Source organism: Daktulosphaira vitifoliae, unplaced genomic scaffold (genome assembly GCF_025091365.1).
Source record: "Daktulosphaira vitifoliae isolate Bord-2020 unplaced genomic scaffold, ASM2509136v1 Scaffold_1, whole genome shotgun sequence".
Taxonomy (NCBI): Eukaryota; Metazoa; Arthropoda; class Insecta; order Hemiptera; family Phylloxeridae; genus Daktulosphaira; species Daktulosphaira vitifoliae.
In genome coordinates this window covers 66,661,527-66,685,091 of record NW_026099572.1, presented here as the reverse complement: position 1 = coordinate 66,685,091, position 23,565 = coordinate 66,661,527, and the positions used below count along the sequence as shown (strand labels likewise).

Sequence of the window (23,565 nt, the reverse complement as noted above, 5' to 3'; positions counted from 1 at the left end):
AGTGAATAAATCACTATCAAAAAAAACGCTTCGATGCAAATCTTTAGAAGTGTTTAATTTTAAAAAATTGGTGGATTATTCCAAAAGCTACATGATCTGCTAGTTCCTTATTAATATCCTGATGGAAAAAGGGATTATTAAAAAATATTATTTCTATTAAAAAAATTGTGTTGATCCATACATTTTTCAAAAGGTTATAGCATAATAAAGTTATAAATGTAAAATACAAAATCGAAAATTTTCACATAAAAATAGCATTTGGTAGCCATTTTCACCGTTAAGATAAAATGATTTTTATGAAAATAATTTTTTTGGAGGTTTCCCCCATTTACGGTGAACGAAGGAAATTTTTTCAATTTTTGAGGGTAATTTCTTCGACTAGATACAATTTGTGATCTTTTGACGTATCATTGAAAGAAATCGGTTCGATGAGAGCTGAGAAAAATTGGTAACAGACACACAAAAAAAAACACATAATAAAACCAATACCTTCTCAGTTTCGCATCGAAGCTAATATAAAGTTTAAAGACGAAAATTAACGAAATTTTTTTGGTTAACGTAGGTTTTTTAAATGTTTTAAGTCAATTTTTAAATTAAATTAAGGTTTCAAAGGTAGTCTTATAATATTTTTTAATTCTGTAATCATTTTTTCTATGCCAAACGCTTCTCTCTACTTCAACTACCCACACTTAATTCTGTGTGTTACATCATCGTCAATATGTACGTTTATATATATATATATATAAACTAATTTACTAGATATAAGAAAAATTGCCAAAAACTGAAATTATTTCGGATCCTAGCAATAAATTAAATTTATATTTAATTAATTCATATATTTAAGAGATAAAATTATATTATACACTTGTACATTAAATTTAGGAAAAAAAAAATAAAAAAAAAACAACTTAATTTTATTTAGATAATTGTAGTAAGATCACTTCCAAGTATATAATTTTGTACCATATTTTATTATGTCAGGTTTTATTTAAAGATTTATTCTATAAGATTTAATACAGACCTGAGAAGATATTCACTTTATTACGTGTTGTTTTTAGTTTATAAATATTTTTGTTCTGTTTTTTATTTGAATATATGTTATTTATTGTGATAATAACATGAACTTTTATTAATGTTCTTCTATATTTGACAATTTATCTCATGATTTTAATGATAGAATGTACGGTTTTATCGATAAATTTAAATTAATATAAATAAGTTATTTTTGTATTTTATGTGAAAAATAAGAATAGTTAACAAATTTTGTATAAATAAAAAAAAATATTGAATTGACATTTAGTTAATATTAAATGTTCCATTTGTTACCCAAAAGAAAAAAATGTCTACTTCCAGAGGAAGAATTCAGTTTAATATTGTAATTGCAACATGCTTTTTTTTCAATTTTATGATAAAATTGTCTTGTACGTCTACGTCTAACATTGCATCTAACAACAAACTTAAGGTAAATTTTTAATATTTTAATATTATAAATATAAATAATGATTTATTATCTTTATTTTATCCGTATATATATATTTCTATTATTTATTTATATACTATAAAATTAATAATAATAATCATTATTACTCTTAATAGATTAATTTTCTGTATTTTTGAAATTAAATTTGTTTAGCTATCAGGAATAACTCCACAGAAGTATAAAATAATTAAAAATCGACTTTCTGATAAAAATATTACATTAGATGAAATAAAATCCATATCGGAAAAATTAGGTTCAGGTAAAAGTTATACAAATCCATAAAAATTAAATTAATCATTTCAGAAACGACACAAGTAATAAAATTATAAGTTGATGAGGTATTTAAAAATTAAACTGTAAAATAAGTAACTTGTGTAATTTTGAAATAATTCTAACTTATTGTAGCCGATATTTGTCTTAAATTAAAATTTGACACGGTTTTTGTATTTACATACATTATCATAAATTTTGGAAAAACAAAATTTTTAAAAATTGATGAATTATGTCGTTTTTAAAATGATCAATCAAAATAAAATACCAAATTACTGATAAATTTTATAAATAATTGTAGGCGATATTAATGGTCCAGTTCAAATTAGTTCAGGTAAAAATTTTATAATATACATAATAATTAAAAAAAAATCCTTTGTTATATATTTGTTAATTAAAAACGTTTATTTTTCTTAGCCTCTTTGTGTTCATAGCATTCATTTATTCTTAAAATAGCCTAATAAAAGTACCAATTTAGAAGAGCAAAAATAAACTACACAAAATTTGTATTTCATATTCTACGTTCACGAATAATTATTTTATTATTATGATAATATTATTATGGTATAAAATTTAAATAATATAACACGTCAATAATACATTTTACTACAATGCATATCAATAGAAACATTATTTTTAATACATTGTTTCAATTATTTTTTAAAATAATGATTGATTTCTTAGACTACGTTTAAAGATATTTTTTATTATTTACTAGGGCTCGCCTAACCTGGCATCCGCGCCGGACACAGAACCCTACAAGCTTCACGAGCTTTCGGCGCTTAAGCTTTTTTAGGCTATCCTCATAAGTAGGCTACTGATAAGTGTTTTGGAGGAAAATAATTACACCTGAATCAGTATAACAAAAATATAGTAAAAATTTAATTATTAAAATCAGGAAAATTCAAAAAAAGAAAATAGTCAAATTTATTGGGTATAAGATTAAGATTTGTTTACTGATGTAAACAGTCAGGGGCGAATTCAGAAATAATTTTAGGTGGATATTTAATTTTTTTTTTAATTTGGTTAACATGCTACAGAAATTGTTTTGCTAAAAATCAATGTGATGATCAAAAAAAAAAAATCTTTATAATATATTTCTTAGATATTGATAGGGCTGGTCCAAGGGGAACAATCGCCTATATTCCCCTTAAATACGCCCTTTGTCTATACAATAATTAATAATATTGAAATTATAATGATTGTGTTGATATTATAGAATAATTGCAGATAAATTCGACAAGTTATTATTCCTAGGCTATCTAAAAAATTTAATTTTAATAAGAATATTGAATACTGTGATTTGACGTTGTACAGCATAATTGCCATAGATGGGTTCCTACTTTTACGATAAACTCATAGACTTATTCTGCATATATAAGATAAATAAGATTATTAATATGTTGCATTGTCCTGATAATGTATTTTCAAACTTAAATTCTTATACCGTTTGAAATTTAGATATAACTTATCAAACATTCATTCACAAGATATACAAAATATGGGCGCTAATGCAATATCGTATTCTAATATAAACTCAGCGTAGACATAAAAAAATTTCAAAGCGAATGAAGTATTTTTGAAAATTAAGTTAATTATAAAACATGAATTAAGTTCAAACAACTTAAAAAATATATAACAATGAATTTAGATAAATTGTATCAATATATTTTGTATTATAAACTTAATTAAAAGAAATTTATAGAAAATATCATAATAGTATAATTAATAAAATAAACATGTAATATATAAATAACTAACATAGTATCAGACAAAAAAGGTTGTCAATAATTTAACCCAATACATATATGACAACTATAACATATATTAATGAAGAAAATAAAAAAACCTTAAAAAATCATATTTTACAAATCGAGGGTTAAAAAGAGTGATTTTTTATCACAATTCACTCAATTACTTACAAATAAAAATAATTTAAACATTTTTTTTTTTTTTTGGTTAACTTTAGTTACATATTATTCTGGGATTATTAGCTATGTAATACTTTTTAAGTTCATCCCTTATGTCTTACAAGGGTGTCAACTTTTTTTTTTCAAATGAAAACACATATTTTGAATAAGAAAAATGTTTGAGGTTTTATTTTAATAGTAAATGACATTTGAGTTTTTAACATAACATAATTTGTTTATTAGATATACTTAAAAGTTTCAATTTTTTGAATCAATATACATGTATAATACATGAAGGATTACAAATATAGGAAACTAATTGGTTTTTTATGGCGTCAATATTCGCAGATGCGCAATATTTGTGATCAATGGTAGTAAGGCACATTGTTGAGAGTTTATAAATACACCAACTGGCAATACAGAATACATATCTATTGATAGTCATAATTGGCAATATACACACCAAGACTAATATACAAATAAAGTTTTATTAAAAATTCAAATGCCATTTTCTAATACTTTAAAAACTCAAAAATTTGTTCTCATTTGAAAAATTAAATTAATTGACACCTTAACAAGGCATGGGATAAACTTAAAAAGTATTAAATAGTTAATAATTCAGGAATAACGTGTAACTATAACCAAAAAAAAAAAAAATTTTTAATTATTTTTATTTTTTAAGTATCAGAAAAGGGTAATGATCAAAAAATGTCACCATGAATAAAAATAAACGAATATTTTTTATTTGAAAAAAATGATCCTGTACCTGTGCAAAAATAAGCCAATACCCTTATTTAAATCATGATCGTGGACTTTAAAAAAAACAACTTGTAGACGGTATAATGAATGGACTAAATTTTTTTGTGATATATCAAAAATGTCATTGGGCGGATCTCATGAAAATTTGAAACCATAAGTTGTAAAATCCTGGCGTCAGCAAGCGGCAAAATGTTTTGACCTTTGCCAATAATATACCTAGAATTTTGTTACCGAGTACTTTCGTTGAAAAAAAAATTTTGAAAATCAGAGCACGCTAAGTAATTTTCAAAGAATAGCGTTTTTTTCTTTGTTTTATTATACAATAAGATTACAAATAAGAATAAATAAATATTTTTTCTTATTTAAAAATAAAAATTGATTCTTTTCATTTTTAAAATTTCATAACGGCCATTTTTAGCCCTAATTTTACAGAAAAATTTAGATTAAGTGCTTATTGAGTTACAAACAGTGGTGTTTTCGTAAAAAAAATTTATGTAGTGTATATACTTATAAATGAGCTGATCCTAAATACTTATGACGTTCCACCTTACCTCAAACATCCTCACTTACTATTACTAATATTTCTCAATGTATTCTATTTATTACTTATTTTATACAACACATAATATAAATTTATTATACAACGTGATCTGTGAATCATAAATCATTTGATTACTCGTAAAATAATAATTAATTTGAAAATATTATTTTTTATCAATTTGTTTCAATTACATATAATTCTCTACTTTTCAACAATTAATTATTTTTTCGGTTCATCCTTTATGTATTAAAGGGGTATCGACTTTTTTTTATAGAAATTTACATTATTAACTAGATTATAAAATAGAAAATAATGTAATTAAGCTATAACTTAATCTGCATTATTTTTTTTTATTTTAGTCAAGTATATTTAAAATTTAATGTAATAACTTTATATTAATAGAAGTATAAAATAAATTAAACTACTGTCAAAATAAAAGGAAATTATTTACATTTAAAATACATTTTTATTCTTCTCTCTGACTACCCCTAAAACCTAAAAATTCTTGTAACTCAATGAGTACTAATCCAAATATTGTTATCGACTTGTCAACATAATTCTAAGAAAATAGCTAAGAATGGTTATTATGAAATATTGAAAATTTTCTTTTTTATTATTTTGTTTTTTATTAGTGGTTAATAATAAAAAAAACATTATTTAAATGTTGTCTAAGAAGGCAACAACTATTTAAAAAATAATTTTTAGCAAAATAATAATTGTATGAAAAGTTACATGTGTTGTTAGTTAATTCTGAGACTCTCTGTACTTAATCATTTGTTTATTCAAATAAAAACATTTTGCACATTTTTTTTAGAAAAATATTGTAAAGATATACACAAAGATTTGGTGCATAGTTTGGCCAATAAAATTAAAAAACCTAGCTTATCACAAGAAGACTATCATAAAAAATTGGAAAAATATTTCGACGGCTACAAAAGTGATTACTTACCATTGTTTAACGTGCGCAATTTTTTGAGAAATATTAATGGAGAGATCGAACCCAAATACTTAGATAATATAATTACCGCATGGAGTCTTAACCATGTAATCACGAAAAATGCTCCAATGTGGTAATTAAATTTTTTTCCTTTTTAAAAAAAGTATAGAATTATCAGTTTATTTTAAGTTATACGCATTTTTAATTATTTAGATTTCGAAAATGTTAAACTTAATAGAGTCACTATTTTTGTCTTAAGACATTTTTTTTAACCAGTATTAAGCTGAATTTTTATTATTTAATAATAATATAGATCTTTTTTTCGTAGGTGTTCATTAGTTTTCGTAGACTTCGAGTTCTTTTCGTACATAAATAACACTACGTTGGTGTTTACAGGAGCTTTAGGGACATTCCATGACCCTGAAATTACCATGCTTTCTGGACCAGTGTGGGAATTTGACTTTACATCGGGTTCAATATCAGTGTTTCATGAACAAAATGCTAAACGTTTTGAAAATAACGCTAATCGAATATTAAAAAAGAATCCAAATCTTCTCAATACTATGATTAAGTGTTTTAGAGACGCACTTAAACGTCCAAACCGATATCTTAACTCAAATTTTGTGAACAATTATATTCAGCTACAATCTCCAAATCCAATCATGGTGGCCTACAATTATAATACTGATAAAAACATTTTTGATCTTCTAACTCAGAAAAAAACTGTTAAGTGGCTAAATATTTTAGGCTACAATTGTTATAATAACAAAGAATTCTACTTGCTATTAAAAGCTTCTCATCGCATGAGCTACTTGCAAATACCACTTGGAACACGGGAAAAAAATGGTCGAATATTATCACTAGGAGAAGTACACAGTTCTTGTTGCAAGCAAAATCACCAAAATGTAGAAGCCCACGATGGAAAAACTGACGTATTGTTCTTACAGTGTATAATGAAGTATGCAAGAGACTACAACAGCTTGCAATTAGAAATGTATCTTTCCGATGTAGAGTTAATTACCCAAGAAAAAGATTGGGATATAAAAATGTTTTAATTTTTATTGAATTTAAAAAGGTCTATCTAAATTTTTATAAAATTTAAAAAATATTTATTATGGATAATTAACCGTTAACCCTTCATTAGGTAGGTCGGGTCTATCAGACTTAAATATTTTCTTTTTTTGTTTCATAATTGTTAAAATATATTTCTAAGTATGTCTATGTAATTGTTATTCACATTTGAAGAAATAAAGTTTTACCATACAAAAGTAAAATCGATTTAATTATATGGGTCTATCAGACCCAAGGTATCTATTAACATAACATTTTTTCACCTACCTAATGAAGGGTTAATATCAAAGTTATAATGTAAATTATCTATATTTTAAGGACAGTAATACTTTATTTTAAATGTTTCTATTAAGAAAAAATTTTGTTATACATCTAATACATTTTGTTTTTAATTTTAACTAAATAAAAAATTTAACTTTTTTTTACAATTTTTAAGCCAACTAACAATAATTAAGGCTGGACAAGTCAATGATTTTTTAATTCATTAAAATAAAGTTAATTAAAAAAAAGCAATATAAAGTTAAAATGTAATATTAAAGATTTATCTGTTTTTCTTTTAAATTAATTAAGTTAAAAGTATAGTTGACAAAATTTCATTAACTTATCGAGTTGAGTTAATAAGGAAGTTATACAATTGAAGCACATATAAGTTGTAGTTATTTGGCTATATAATAACTGAGTCAGAGATTTTGAACTAATTGAGTTAATCAATTTAAGATTTATAAAAATTCGAAATTCCCGATAGTTGAATTCCATAATGTGATAATACCTGTCTCAATTAATAAATTTTACTTTTGTGATATTCGGAATTTATTGGTGATTTTTACTGTTACTTGGAGCAAAGTTAAGTTGCAGTGGCACAGCCGTGGGAGGGGGTTTAGGGGTTGTAAACCTGAAATAATTTGCGAAATTAAAATTTTTAGTTATAATCATTAGAGAGTACTTTCGGGGGGAGGAGTTATCGATTTTTTTTGTTTTGTTTTGTTTTTTGAGCATTCTTAAATAGCATTAAGAGTAGTTTGGTGAGGAAACAGAAAGAAAAACGGTAATAACGCACCCCGCTTTCCTCGAAATTATTTTCAGATGATGCTACTGCTCTATTTGTAATTTTTTTGTGACTTAATTGGAATTTATTTTTTTCTTATTCAAGTATAGGACTTAATTGAAGTACACCAAATTATATAAACCAAAACATTTGAAAAACGAATTTTTAGTTGGACAGCAACGTATGTTCCCGATAGGGTCCTATTAGTTGCTATACTGTTCTTTAACGAGACTACGCTGGCCCTACATAAATTATAACCCAATAGAAGGGCTGTTAATGGTTTCGTGACCAATAAAATATAAACTGTCAATTAACATCGATAAAAAGTGTTTATTCCTATATAATGTTTATTCCTAGTAATTCATATGAGGTGAGTCAACGGTGGCAAACATTCTCAGAAATCCGTTAAAAATACTAAAAACAATAGCGATAAGCGGTTTAAGTTAATGAATAAGAATGAATTGCCGCGAAAGTGGTAAAATGTCGACTGTGTTCAACGTGTTTTGAATTAATTAAAATAAGTTAATATGTTGTATGAATCACATGGTTTTAGTCATTAAAATAATAAATTAAAAATTATGTAATTTTGAGTGGTAATATCGGTGTTAACCAAGATTAATCATATTGGTTAATTTTTTTTTTACCGATACTAACGTAATTATTCCCCTTCAAAAATAGCAAAATTTATAATCGAACAATGAATTGTCCCCCACCGGTGGTAAACTTTTTTGGAGTTAGATAAATACACTACTAAGATCATACTTATAAATCTGTTTTCGACAGCAGAATATATTTATTACTTTTTAGTTTATTTAAATTTCATTTTTTATTAAAATAAATAACACAAAACTTAATTATAGTACTGTAGTGAGGTAGTGCTATGTAAATAGAGAGTTTGAACACACAACTAGAGTGCGACACAAATTTAATTATACCTATTTATTGATAGTCAACTTTTTGACAAGGGGCTAGTTTACGTGATTTTTCTAAAACAATATAAGCATAACTAAATAAAAAGTTATATATCTCTTTAAGAGTTTTTATATATCTTTCAAATACCGAAATAAAAATTATGCTGAGATTTCAGTTTTGGTTACGGTTAAGTTTTCAATGTTTTTATTTTTAAGTTTTATATAAGTTATAGTTTTGTAATTTCAAAGAGTTTCGATTTAAAACCCGTTTTTTTTTTTTAATTTGGGTTCCGATCCCGGATTAAAATAGATTTATCACATAATTTATTTACATACTTAATACAATAAAGTGAATATTGTCCTGTGAAAAGAAATTACTAAAAAAATTATATTAAAAATTAAGGTCACTTTAGACATAACAACTATTGGAATATTACTAGTTAGAAGAGGATGCAGTATGATTACACATTTTTATTGGAATTTTAATGTCTCTATAATTTAATTCATTTCATTCATTCAAGCAATTATTTTTTTGATAAATAATGAAACATAAATTAATTAATTTGTTCTTAAATTGATTATTAGATATTTACCATCGTAAAATAGTAATAACAAAAATGTCCACTCAAAATTAAAAAATAAACTTCTACTATTAAGTGAATTTTCTATAAGTTATTCTTTCTATAAAAATTAACTTACCTGACTATTGGGTTGCTGACCTAAAAGAAAAAATTGATTGATTACTTGTATGTATTTCTTTTCCTTCCATCGAAATTCTTTACCTAGTATCCGATTATCCAGACGATTAGACTCGAGTTCATTAATTACGCGTTTTTTTCTCACCGTCACCGTTCTTCTCATTTAACAAACTTGGCAAAACGTTTTTGGAAAAAGGACCCATGACATCATTAATCGTGTACACTTGCTGATACATTCTTTTCTGTATGACTACTCTTTGCACACTTTTTTAGGGGCTATTCACTGATTTATTTTTCTGAAAAAGCCATTTCAAGCATAACCAACCCCAGAATACAACTTTTATGCAATCATTTAAAACTAAATTTTCTTAAATAATCATTATTTTCTATATAATTTTTACTAAAAAATTCAGTTTAAACATTTTTCACTAATTTTTAGTAATAAATTTGATAAAACTTAATAATAATACCTAATTTATTTAATTTCACTTATATATAAATTCTGGCCATTTTGATCTCTTTATACTTCACCTTTTTTTGTTTAGTTAACTAATTTTTATTAGGAAAATTACTTTAATGTATTATAATACAAAATACACTAATATATTTTACTATTAACACGCTAGCATTCTCAAATTTTTATTGTGTACATTTAAGATAATAAATTGACAGTATTACTAAAAAGTTTTATTTTGGACTTTTCAAATAATAAATACATAATTACGCAATAGAAATTTTAAATAAAAAAAAATTAAGAAACATTTTATTAGATAATTTTTATTAGACTAAATCATTTGATAAGTCTAATAAAAACAATTTTAGTTTTATTTTAATAACTTTATTATATACGAATTGGTACTAAAATATAAGAGAGATATTTGAACACCAGGTTGTTAATAAGTAAATATAATACAAATGTATAAGAAATAGAAAAATTAATATGTAATCCTGAAAAAGCAAATTATTTAACTTAATATTTTGTGTAGCAAAATAACATATCAAATTTTAGTAGCATTGCTATAAATAAATATTATTCTTTTAAGTATTAAATACCTCAATGCCTAAATAACTAACTTGAAAGCATTTTCACTGACTTACTGAACACCCTATATATATATATATATATAGGTAAAAACATAGATTTTCATTCAAACTATAAGTTTCCTATACTCTAAGATACATATAAATAGTATTTTTAGGTTAAAAAAATTTTTTTTTTATTTTAAAAGTAAAAAACTTTCACTAATACAGTATGTATCACGAATCATATCATGTAAACCTTTTTGAAGGGTTAATAAGTTTTCATTAATTTCTAGGATATTTTGAGTTATATTTTATTTAAAATGTATTAAACAACTATTCAATTTGTAAACGACATTTAGATTAATTTCATACCATAACCACCCCTTTCATATTTCAGCTATTTTTGGAAAATATTGAATCGCTCTTAGAATTATTGGTTTTAATTTGAAAGTAAGCCTTAAGGAATGTGTGTTTGAAAATTCCTCACAAAAATGGGAAATACTTGGTTACAGCAACCTTTAATAAAACAAAATCTACTATTTTATTTCATTAAAGAAAACAAGAGATTATTTATCACATCTTAATATCATTAAAAATTTTAAGAAATCTTAATTGTTATAAATAATTATAACTTATTTATGAATAATAAACTAGTAAAATTAATATTGATGGACACTTAATGACCATTTCAATTTAATATAAATTAAAACATTGAGCTTAAAAATAAGATAATTCAAGTTTTTATGCATTATTCAGTAAAAACACGTTTTGGTACTATGAATAATACAAAAAATACAAAATATTGAAATTACAAAATAGTCACACAATGCAACATTACTATAAATTCATTATCCGTGTAGCTTTGGGAGAGTACAAGGATTTCTTTTCTAAAATTAATGTTCTATTCATGAAACTCATTTAACTGAAAAATTATAGTTATTATGAATCATTTTGTGTGTCAAGCTATGCCTTTGCAAGCATTTCACGAAAATTTCATTCTACAGCATTATTTTCACCCATAAGTTTCACGTATCCTGCTATTTAATTAAATAGAATAGCACCCCTTTAAACGCACTAACACATTAATAATAATTGCCCCTCACACCAATTACCGCATTTTTGTGGTTTTCTTTCTCAGACGCAGTCTAACATGATATTTTTGACACGTGACTAATCTCAATTAAACATTTAACATTATTGAGTTTAAGCAAAAATGTGTAGAAATCAATTAATGCATTACTTAAGTTTTTCATTAAAAAAGTTTATGGATTATTAATGTATTTAATTAATCAATTATTTATATACTGACATAAAAAAACAGTTTGTTTAGTGATCAAGAATAATTTGATGTTACTGAATAATTTAGAAAATTTATTATTCACAGATTTTTATGCTGTAAAGTTAATAGTCTAAATTACAAAAACCTCATTATTAAAATGCATACAGTAATTAAAATGAGCAATGTTTGGAGAATAACTACGATTATCTCCACACTATGCATTACGAATGAAAAACATATAAAAAAAAACTAGGTAGTCATTATTTTCACAACATTTTTTTAATTATACCGAACAGTATAATTCGTCCTTTATCCCCTAGGTGCGCTCAATTTAACATAAATTCAATTAACGGGAATTCCTATGTGAATGTATGGTGCAAAAGAAAATGCACAGAAATAACAAATACAATAAACAGGATAATGAAAGGAATTCAAGGGAGATTATAACGAACAGACGACAAACGATGAATACCATTTTTTCTATTCTCTGTGCATTTTGCTTCTTTTGTTTCTTTTCATGCATTTTATTATGGTAGGTTATGAATGACACTAGTATTTAATCGATACGAAACATGTATATAACAAAATGATGAAGAATGGATATGGAAAAGTCTATCGTTTTGCACTCTAAAGACTTTTAAAAAGGCTCTTTTACTTTTCCCTATCGCATTTATTGTTTCCCGGTTGCTTTTTACTCACTTAAATTTACATAACCTCGATCCTATTGAAAGTGAATAGTACTTAACCGATAATGTTGATAAGACGTTTACTTCTATAGTATTATTTTCAATATATCTTTTATTGAAATAAAAAACCAAGTGTTAAATATAAAATGTCAACTATCTGAGTATTTATATGCATAAATATATTTAATATTTAAAATAATACAACTTGTGCATTAAATACAGTAATATTGATGTTTAACGAAAAAAAATCCTACTGCAGGAATTAATTCCACAATCTTATCGGACAAATCTATTTTAATACAGAGATATTTTTAAAATTATTCAGTAGTAAAAATATTTTTAGAATTTATACGTTATTAATTAATATATTTTGTATTATTAATATGTCCAAAAACTTTTATTAGATAATAAATTAGCTATTATTCAAAGTTACACCAGTTTATAATACAATATATTATTACAATGTCATAATATATTATTTTAATTTTAACTAACGATATTATATAAAATCGCATTAATGTATTAGGTGCATTAAATAATAAATTTCTATTACAGTATCAAAAAGATTAATAAACTGAATTTCTCTGAATAAAAAATAGATTATCGTGTTTTTTTATTTTTTCCAATAATTTTTATAAGATCAAATTAAATCTTGAATATCTATGGTTAATAACCATAGCAAGCAATATTTATTTACAAAATAACAATGTACAGTAACTTCTTATAAAAATTGTATAGCTTTATTTTATTAAAATTATTTCTAAAAGGTAAAAGTGTATTAAAAAAAAGAAAAATGCTCTTGTTTTTTTGTAATCATTTTAAGTTAAACGTATAAAATATGCAAACTGAAAAAATTTGTTTTCTCAAGAATGAATAACGACGTATCATCAAGACGAGGTGACAAGTACAATATAAGTTAAGGAGTAACAAGTCATCAATAAAAGAACACTTCATGCTAGAAGTAATAAAATATAGTTTTCGGGGAATTAAATTTTTATGTTTCTTAAATATGCAAATTATTAAGAGATTTTATAAATGAATTTCTGATAATACTATGTGAATTTAAGGTGCTACTTAACTCTATGTGTATTTTCAAACTTGAGCTTTGTAAAAGTCTAGCTAAATAAACTTTACTTAAATGAAATTTGTTTGAATTATGCTGTATTTAATTAATTTATTCTATTGCATTACTTAGTAGATGACAAAATACTATTTGATTTTATCAAATTATGTTTCGAAAAATTTAAATTATTAAAATACCATAGTTATTATAGTTGATTATATATAACTACCTGAATTTATAATAAAAACGACGGTATGATGAATAATTTTATTTTAGTATTGGGGTGAACACTGAAAGGGGAGGAACTAATTTCTCAGGAACGGCCCTTGTGGCTATATACTAACCGAAGTCGGCTTGTTTTGTTAATACCACTGTAATATTATGTTAACTCGATTTACTGATAAAACCCGTCATAATTTTGTGCTAACGCAATCAACAAGAGCTTCTCGGTCCTCTGTCATTCTATGAGTAAAACAAACAAGAACACCTTGTCAGCGTTGCAAATTAAGCGGTACCGCTGCAGTGCAAAATATGTAAATTGTTTAACCTACCACCATCAAAATAAAATGTAGTGAAAAAAGTTATATCAGTACAAAAAATTTAATGTCTACAATATTTTCATGAGGGAACTAATAACGTTTTAAATGTTTATTTACATTTATTACTCGACTTAAATATAGAACGATGAGATTACAAAGTCAAAAATGTATTGATGAAAACCTGTTTTGTAATTCAATGTTCTTATATACTATTCATAAAAATTCTGCTGAAAAATTACTGCACTCATATTTGGATAAAATTAATTTTCATAACTGAAATCTTTTCTATTAAACATTTTGTTGTTATTGGAATTTCGTAAACACGGCTATGTAATATGAACGACGCCCAGGAATTTAAGCTGTTATGAGAGCATAAGGGCGAAATTACACTCTATGCTAACTATGATAGACAGGGCGTGGTTTTGTCGATTTATCAACGTTTCAGAAGCGAGACAAGGGGCAAAAGACTTTGACAAATGATCGACTAGCTTCGAAGGCTAAACTAAGACCTGAGCACTACATGACCCCGTCAGTTAATATGTGCATGTATTGGTGTTGTCAAAGGACTACCGTTAATTTCTCAAAATGTTAAACGTTATTGAAAACAACCCTTCCCTGTAAATATTTCTCGCTATCACTCTACCACTAGTTTTCCTAATAACTTTGAGAGGTATTTGCAATGCACTTTAAAGCGAGTGATTGACGTGTTTTCAAGAGAGAATTTTTTAAATAAGGCATTAATTTCGATGAAAACTATTTTTCATTACAACAGTTGACGGCGTAAGTTTTAAAAATAATTCAGAAAAAATAATCATTTCCAACATAAATATTTGTTAAAAGCTACCTTAAAATACTTTCATAGAGAATATGAATTTCCCTTTAATTTTTCTAAAGAAATTTATAAAGTCAAAAGATTTTGCCACGGATAATGGTAGCCTTTAATAGAATAATAAGTAAATCCATTGTTAAACAAGTGACACGGTTTTAAATTAAAATTTAAGTTTCCTAGAAATTAGAAATATAAAACTTATGTACTTTAAAGCACGTAAAATGTTTCAAAATTATAATTGAAATTAGAATGATCAGATATCGTTGCAGTCAACAAAAAATAAAAAGAATTATTCAGCTTTATTTTTAAATCTCGAGATTTTCTTGATAAAATACAATAATAAAGTGAACGCCGTGGAAGAGGATCTTATTTCGCACCAACGAATTTGTCGTATCTTATAACGATGAAAAGCACATTTTAAAGTGTTGAATATCTTTAGAAATGTACGGACGTGGCAGTCGTTGAATTTATTGAATACGGTTGAGCAGTTATATCGATTTATGTAAAGTATACTATTATAATGTATGCCACATGTGTATATTATAATAGTATATGTTGTCATTTATTCACTAGTAGTTCAATCAAAATATTTATTCATAATACTACAATATTATACTAGTCAAAATGCGTAAATACCAGACAAGTTTTTCAGTGACTTCGTTTTGGTTTCTGAGAAATTCGCACAACATCAGCTTTTACTTCATCGTCGTTTTCCGTCCCCTTTCAATTAAAATTCCCGTAATGAATCTTAATATCTTGAAACTTTTTAGATTTTGAAAATTAATTTCCATGTCCCATGGCTTTGATGCGGTCTTGTGGTGTATGCAAATCTCTTGGGGCTTTCGTCGATGACATGATGAATTCTACTTGTGCCTCTTAAGAAATACGGTATTCGTTTTCATAATCGGGTTTCTTCCGTTCAAAAGATCGACAAAGGTCTTTGTCAAAAAAAAGTTCACTTAGTTATAACGTTCAAAGCTCCGTTATCTTTTAATAGAATCCGCATTATGACTATAAGTTTTAATTACAGCTCTCTATGGTTTAAAATCTTGAATTCTATTCTCAGCAGCTCTTAAACTAAAGAAAACCTCAGTAAGACGATTTAATAGCCAATATGACCACTTATGTGTACATCCTTAAAACCTTATTGCTGTAGTGAATTTAATAATTATTTTCTGTTGCGAGATTTACTAAACTCTAGATAACGATAGTAAGGTATATAAAGGCTATTTTAATTAAACAAAAATTGAAATATTTTATTGAGATTGTGTATTAAAAAAAACAAACAATAGCTTAACAAATTTTAATATTATTCATCTTGAACATAAATTGTTAAGTTAGGATCAGCTTTGTATAACTTTAAAACATAACGAAAATTTTTTCCATAAGTTCCTACTTTTTGTGAATTCAGAGGTTGGATGACTTCGTTTAGTTTCTAAAAAGAAAGAAAGAAAAGTTAGAATATTAAAAATTAAAATATGACATGTATATAGAAACAAAAATGTTGATAGCATTATTTGTGTAATAAAAACCTAACATTGAAAAATTCTATAAGTTCAATCTTTGGAGAATTGTTTAGGCTAACCGTTTAAATTAAATCTGAGATCTCTCAAAATTATGGAACTTTCATGTATTTTTATAAACGAGCATTTTTTAAAAGGTTAGTTATAAAAGATTTGATTAAAGTATGCTTATGAATATTTATACTTAAACATTATATACATACTTAATTATAACTTTGATTATAAACACAATTAAAGGGAAGATAAGAAAAGGATTAGTCTCACTAGTTGAGGAATTAGTTCACCCACAATTTATAGTTGTCATATAATAATGTTTTTAGGGCGGGGAAAAAATAAAATTAGCATCCTCAAAAATTATATTATATTTGGTGGCTCATGCTTACATCTAAAATATCAGAAAAATCATTAATATTATCGGCAATTAATTGATTTGTAGATTCTTTTGTGCACTCTCTTTTTACACAATGTGAAATTTTTCTAGCATTTTTCAATCCAATTTCTTGAAATTTTGAAAATATTCGGGCAACACCTACTGCTTTGTGCTTTAAATGTTCTCTCGTTTTTGTACTCAAACTTTTTATGAGATCAACGAGCAACTCATTGATTTTTGCAATTACCTAAAATATTTTTATGATACAGTGAATCAAATAAATTCGGACATCATCTAAAAAAATTTGCATGTATTTAAAAAACACTTAAATATCTTTAAAAATGTTTTCTATTATTAAAAAAATATTTGAACGAGTGAACTAATATTTAAGGTTTGTATGAGAGTGGCAGTTAAAAAGTAAAATTATTTTTTCTAGACAATGTTTAAATGAATGCTTACATGACTTATTGAATTAATACAAAATAAATAAATAAATATATATAATTCGATCAAATGTATTCTATAGTTATCTAAATAATTAAAAATAAAATAATTTTTAGCTTCTATGCGAAGTGGAGAAGGTCTTGGTTTTGCAATGAAGTGTGTTTTTTTATGTCAGTTCATGAAAATTATTAACTTACACTAAACGGATTTTAATCAATGATGTATCAATAGAACCCTATTTTAATGCAGTTGAACATAACAATGCTTAAAATTGAAAAAATTCCACAATTTTTAAAATTTAATCAAATATGTCAGATTTTTAAAAGAATATTTCCATATTTTAAAAATGTATTTTAGTATTTCTAACATTTTTGTAGAACACTGACACTTTTGAAATTTTATTAAAATAAACTAAATAACAATAAGCTTTTTCTTGGTATGCTATTTATAAAAATCCAATGAAAAAACTAAGTACAGTAAAATTAAAAGAGACCACCCAAACAATAATTCAAAATATCAAAAAATATTATTATAATAAATATTTACGGGAGTCATGGTAATTATGCAACCCAACTGTACTAAACATTAATATACGAGAGGTTTCTCCAAAAATATGTTCTCTAGGCTGTAAAAAATAGACAATTATATAAAAAAAAAAACATGATACTTTATTCGAATTCCTAGCTCAAAAACTATTTTTTTTACATAATCATCCTAGACATCAATGTATTATTGTAATCGATGTGATAGTATTTCCAAGCATTGTTCAAAGTGTTCTGTGCCCACCAGCCTGAAGTAGGTATGGTGACTTTCTTGCTTTGCTCTTTTAGGAATTAAGTGATGAACCTATGTCTCGTCGCCTGTCACGATATATCTAAAAATTGCACCCCCTCCAATTCAAGCAATTCAAAGAATTTTTAAGCGGCAGCACCCAGTTTTGTTTGTGTTCACTGTTCAAAAAACGCGGAACCCAACGTGCCAAACTTTATTGTAACTAATTTGATTATTATTTCTGATATACTCATCACGTTATTATTTTACTGAGCAATCCGAATAGTATAATAGTTTTATATATCATTTGAAATGCATGAATAAATGACGAAAACCGAAAAAGATAAGAAAAATACAACAGATCTTTAAAACTAATATAAATTCATTTTCGTTATAAGTAAAAAATTTAAATAACTAAAAGTACATTACTATTTTGAATTCTTTTGAAACAATAACTTTTGTGAATTTATGCACTAAATCATGGCCAATCTTAGCTAAATCACGAATGACATTGTTCAATGCTGCAGTAAAAGTCACATTTGGTTTTACGGTCTGAACTGATGCCACCTGTAAGTATTAACGTCAATATTAATCGTACACAACTCGAAATATTAAATAAATAAATAAATTACTTGAGTTAACAGTGCAAATAGTAGATTAATTATTATTAATAATTTCATGTTAAAGTAGTATGTTTAATATTGTACTCATAAAAATATAGATAAAATCTTTATAAATTAAAGTTTAAGGAGATAGTACATGATTAAATACATTTAATTGACTATGCATATTCATATTGTGATGAATTACTTTGACTCTTGGACTCAATTATACTTAGTACCATACGTATAATAAACACTAAATTGTCCCCTCCATTTTTTGTACAACGCAAAATTGAAATTCATATATTTAATGAAAAATAAACGTTATATAATTTGATAAATTGAGTAAATGACGGAAAACTTAAAAATTATAAATTATTAAAACAACTATTCAATGACTCATGAATACTAGAACTTGATTTACAATCTGTGTATTAAATAATCACGAATAGACCAAAGCTTTTATTTGATATGTATATTATACGAAATTAACATTTAAAATTTGTATCACTAATACTGATTAAGTATATTTTTAAGAAGTTGAATTTAATAACAATCAGATAAATATATTGAGAATAAATTAAAGTTGAATGATTTATAAGATTATTGATTTAAATAATATACAATTATATATATTATTACTTTTATAATATATATAAATTATATTTTATATTATTTTTTAGTCTATTTGTTTAAAAATCGTGTAATTGTTTCCTTTAAATTAATTAACAAAAACAAATATAATCTGTATATAAATGAAGGGTGATTTTTTATCATAATCTACTCATTACTCACTTAATAATAATAAAAATATTTATTATAAATTCCTTGAACAGATTTCTTATCTGTTATAAATTACTTTTTAATATCATCTCTTATAACTAATAGAGGTTCCAACTTTTTTATTTCAAATTACAATATATATATATATATATAACTTATATAATAGGGTGTAAACTAATTAAGAAAATGACAGGCCAATAACTATTTTTGGAATAGTAATTCTGAAATTATAATGATTTTTAGATTTTGATTAGGAAGAATTATGGGTATGACTATTTACATGATTAGATATTTATCGGTCGTACTCATCCTCCAATGTAGATAGATACACACACACATACAAATATGATGATGCTAAACAATAGTTAAAAATTGATAAATCAAGAAATACAGTATATGTATATAAATATATATATATATGTAACTAAAGGAAACCAAAACATTTTTTTTTCGTTGTATATATATTGTGAGTAAATTTTATTGATTCAAACTTTACAAACAGAAAATAGTAAAACTTTGAATAATGTAAGAATTATCTTTGGCCCTCTCATTTATTCTTGACAGCACATTGTCAAGTTTTTGTATCAATATCATTTTCTTTTTGGTTAGTGCTCTTGTGAAAACATGCCGAAGCATCGTTTTTATAATTTTATCAGTTTTTCATCAATCGCACGAACAAAATCAGATTTTTAATTCCTTTTGATCAAACAAACCTATATATATATATTTATATAAATGATTTTTAAAATTGAGGTATAAAAGTTATTATTTGTAAAAAAATTATTCAGATCTAGCTGTTCTGTTTGAGATTCAGAGATTATATAAATTACTTCATCGTGTTATTTCAGGTTAATGGTAATTTAATTTCATATACTGTTTTACAATTATATAATTGAAATAAATTATTGTGATTTTTATCAAATTATTATAAATATCCTAGTAACGTTAATTTAATACTATTATACACTATAATTAGTAGTAACCCAGAATATAATATTTTGCGAAAAAGTTATTATACATTTTTTTACAATTACAGCTTAAAACTTAAAGTATATTAATATGTACAGGGTGTTCGGTAAGTAGAAAATAGGTTAATTATGTATGAACAAAGAACACAATAGAAACTCGTTTCATTACTTACTAATCACTCTATATATAAATTTCAACTTTCAATCATTAAATGGTTTGAACGTTGTTAAATATTTAATAAATTTTATTAGTAAAATATCAAGCTGACATAGTAGTTTTAAACATTAATTATATAGTCGAGCATAAATAATAATTAACATTTGCACGGATTTATTAGTGTAATGTTTATTATTAATTAAAAAATTAATAATTTAATAATTAAAAATTTTACTTAACAAAATCATATAAAAACAAAAATTCAATAATAATATTTTTTTAAACTTCTAAATTTATGTTTTTATAAAGCGTAACTATATCATATATCAATAATTATACAATGAAGATTAAAATATCGTATAGTTATTGACATTCGGACCTCGGAAAATTGGCCACATCTAATAGTCAAAGTATTTTTGACCTAACATTTTTTAGAGACCGCCGTGTGAATGAACTAATTAGTAATATTTTTAGCAAAGATGTGATTTGATTCATAACATTTTTATCAAAATTCTATTCACACGAGCCAACGCAAAATTTTATTTGTAAAAGAAATCTGATAAAATATTTAATTTTTTTATTACATTATTTTTTAATAAACTATAAAAAGAACTGTTATTTAGTAATGAATTTTATGATGATACATTGGTACATAGATTAATACTTAATGTAATGTAAATATTTATAAATGTAGGTAAAATAACAACGATGTTGGTCGTATAAAACGCTATTGTCTTTATTTTAATAATGCCTCTTCAGAGATTTTTTATATGCTTAATAAGTAATAGTTTTAGATTATTGTTTAAATTGTACTATTAACCTTCGTTTTTATCTTTGTTATACTCATATCAATAAATACAAATAAATATTGCTTTCTCAAAAATAATCTGTTAATATATTATAGAATGTTTTCAAGTAAAGTCAATTTGTACTTTAATACTAAACAGTCATGAATGGAGACCGAATTTGATAAGGAAGACTAAATTAGTTTATTAGCGTTTGATCTCAGCCTAATTTATTAATTTCACTCTTATTTGACATCGAAAGCAGCTAACCGTTTTTCTAAACATGGACGCAAAAATCCTCTTAATACTTGTCGTTATTTTTGGTTTTACTTCAGCTTACCAGGTATTAATCTATTGTTTAATTATGTATATAATAGAATGATTTTTTGTTTAAATAAGATATTTTACATTATATTTAAGATTGATTTAGAAAAATTATCCTTAACTACAAATTTTGTTTTAAAAAATTTATTTATCTATGGTTATTGATTGTTTTGTGTACCGCTATGTAAAACAGTAAAAATTTCTTAATTTTTTAATAAAAACTAGAACTATTACGAATAAAATAAGAAAACTAGTATACATTGGTAAAAAAACATATTTTGTTATATTTGATATAATATCATTGTTTAACAACCATAAATCTATTTTTACAAATTGAATTTTTATTAATCTACATATAATTAAAAAAATTATTTTTAGCCTAAACTCAACTCAGCTTTCAATACCGTATCAGAACAATTTGTTGAAAGTTTCAACAAAATAAGAAGGTCACTTTCTTCTGAAGATCAAAAACATCTTGGAAAATTAATTGAAAGTTTTCAAGATTCATATTCTAATGTAATACATTCATAGTTAATTCTTAATATTCTTGTTAATGATGATATATTATTTTAGTTGAATGACTTGTTGTTAAAATGGAATGATCGTGTGATTGGTAATACTGACCCTCAAATAAAAAAAACATACGAATCATTGAAGAAAGATACAAGCCATGTATACAACAAAGCTATTGAAAGTTTGTATGACTTTAACAAACAATTTGAAGAAAGAGCTGGACCAAGTTATCAGTCAGGAATCCAAAGTGTAGCCGACACAATAGTTAAATACATAAAGCAAGCCGAGGTAATTAATTTTATTTTATTAAAAGAAAATAGTTTTCGAAATTTCTAACTAAATTACGATGATTATAAACAATTCAAATTGTTACAGAGTAATATCATTGACTCAAATATTCTCAAAAGAAAAAATTAAAAAACTCAGTTAAACTCCCGGATGAATTCAAAAACAATTAGAGATATCAAGTTTACAAGATCAATAATATTTTCAAATCACTGTCATGATATTGTATTAATTATATTTATATAAAATTTTGTTGAAACTATTTTTTAATTAAGCGTTTTTTAAAATTTAATTTTAAAAGACCACATAATTTCATATTATGGAATTTTTATTGTAAAATAATACTATATTTATCATTATTACTGTATAGTTAGTATTGTTCTTCAAAACAATTTTTTTATAATAAATACACTAACAATTTTTAACATTGAAATTGTCTGTACTTCGATTTAATTATTTATTTTTAATTTAAATGGTTACATTATTGCGTGACAAAAATATTCAATAAGGTATGTAATCATGACACATAATTTGAATTTTTTTTGAATCGGCATCTTGGGGAAGGCAACCTTTGTTCCCCCTTATAATGGGATATAATTTAATATTTAATATAAAAGATACATAAAATGTAGGTCATTTATTTTGTGTTCGTTTTTTTCTAGTAATTTATGATATTAGACTTGTTGTGTTATTAGTGCTAATAAATTTGAAAGCATCTTTAACATTTTCACATAAGTTACCTAGACACTTATGTACACGTGTTAGGACTTCATTATAAATTTATATAAATGATTCTTTAGCGTGTTAATTATTTTTTCTTGCATTAATTAGAGTTTGTTCAACATCTAAAAACAATTATTTCCATTTAAGTCCCAAAAGTAGGCTGTTTAAAAAAAGGTTCTTTACATTTATATAAAATAACTGCGAAAACCTTAAATTCTACGTATTATTTATTAATTTATTATACAATATGTATAGAATTAATTGCATGACGATTTT

The 23,565-nt window shown here is 24.6% G+C and overlaps 3 protein-coding genes across 3 annotated transcripts; 2 read left to right on the top strand and 1 right to left on the bottom strand.

The window, feature by feature from the left end:
• The first annotated feature begins 1,276 nt into the window (after positions 1 to 1,276).
• On the top strand, positions 1,277 to 7,397 carry LOC126894509 (uncharacterized). The gene is made up of 5 exons (XM_050665564.1): positions 1,277 to 1,462; positions 1,634 to 1,739; positions 2,052 to 2,084; positions 5,775 to 6,030; positions 6,226 to 7,397. Exons 1-5 carry the CDS (start codon positions 1,340 to 1,342, stop codon positions 6,950 to 6,952), a joined length of 1,245 nt encoding a protein of 414 aa, XP_050521521.1. The 5' UTR covers positions 1,277 to 1,339; the 3' UTR covers positions 6,953 to 7,397.
• Positions 7,398 to 16,287: 8,890 nt separating this feature from the next.
• Positions 16,288 to 18,952, bottom strand: LOC126894340 (uncharacterized). The gene is made up of 4 exons (XM_050665277.1): positions 18,782 to 18,952; positions 18,579 to 18,716; positions 16,948 to 17,181; positions 16,288 to 16,476 (listed from the first exon to the last, which is right to left on the bottom strand). The coding sequence occupies exons 1-4, from the start codon at positions 18,827 to 18,829 to the stop codon at positions 16,351 to 16,353; spliced, it is 546 nt and encodes a 181-aa protein (XP_050521234.1). The 5' UTR covers positions 18,830 to 18,952; the 3' UTR covers positions 16,288 to 16,350.
• A 2,611-nt stretch (positions 18,953 to 21,563) lies between these two features.
• Positions 21,564 to 22,735, top strand: LOC126894341 (uncharacterized). Its single transcript, XM_050665278.1, has 4 exons — positions 21,564 to 21,787; positions 22,147 to 22,284; positions 22,342 to 22,569; positions 22,657 to 22,735. The coding sequence occupies exons 1-4, from the start codon at positions 21,728 to 21,730 to the stop codon at positions 22,696 to 22,698; spliced, it is 468 nt and encodes a 155-aa protein (XP_050521235.1). The 5' UTR covers positions 21,564 to 21,727; the 3' UTR covers positions 22,699 to 22,735.
• The last annotated feature ends 830 nt before the right edge of the window (positions 22,736 to 23,565 follow it).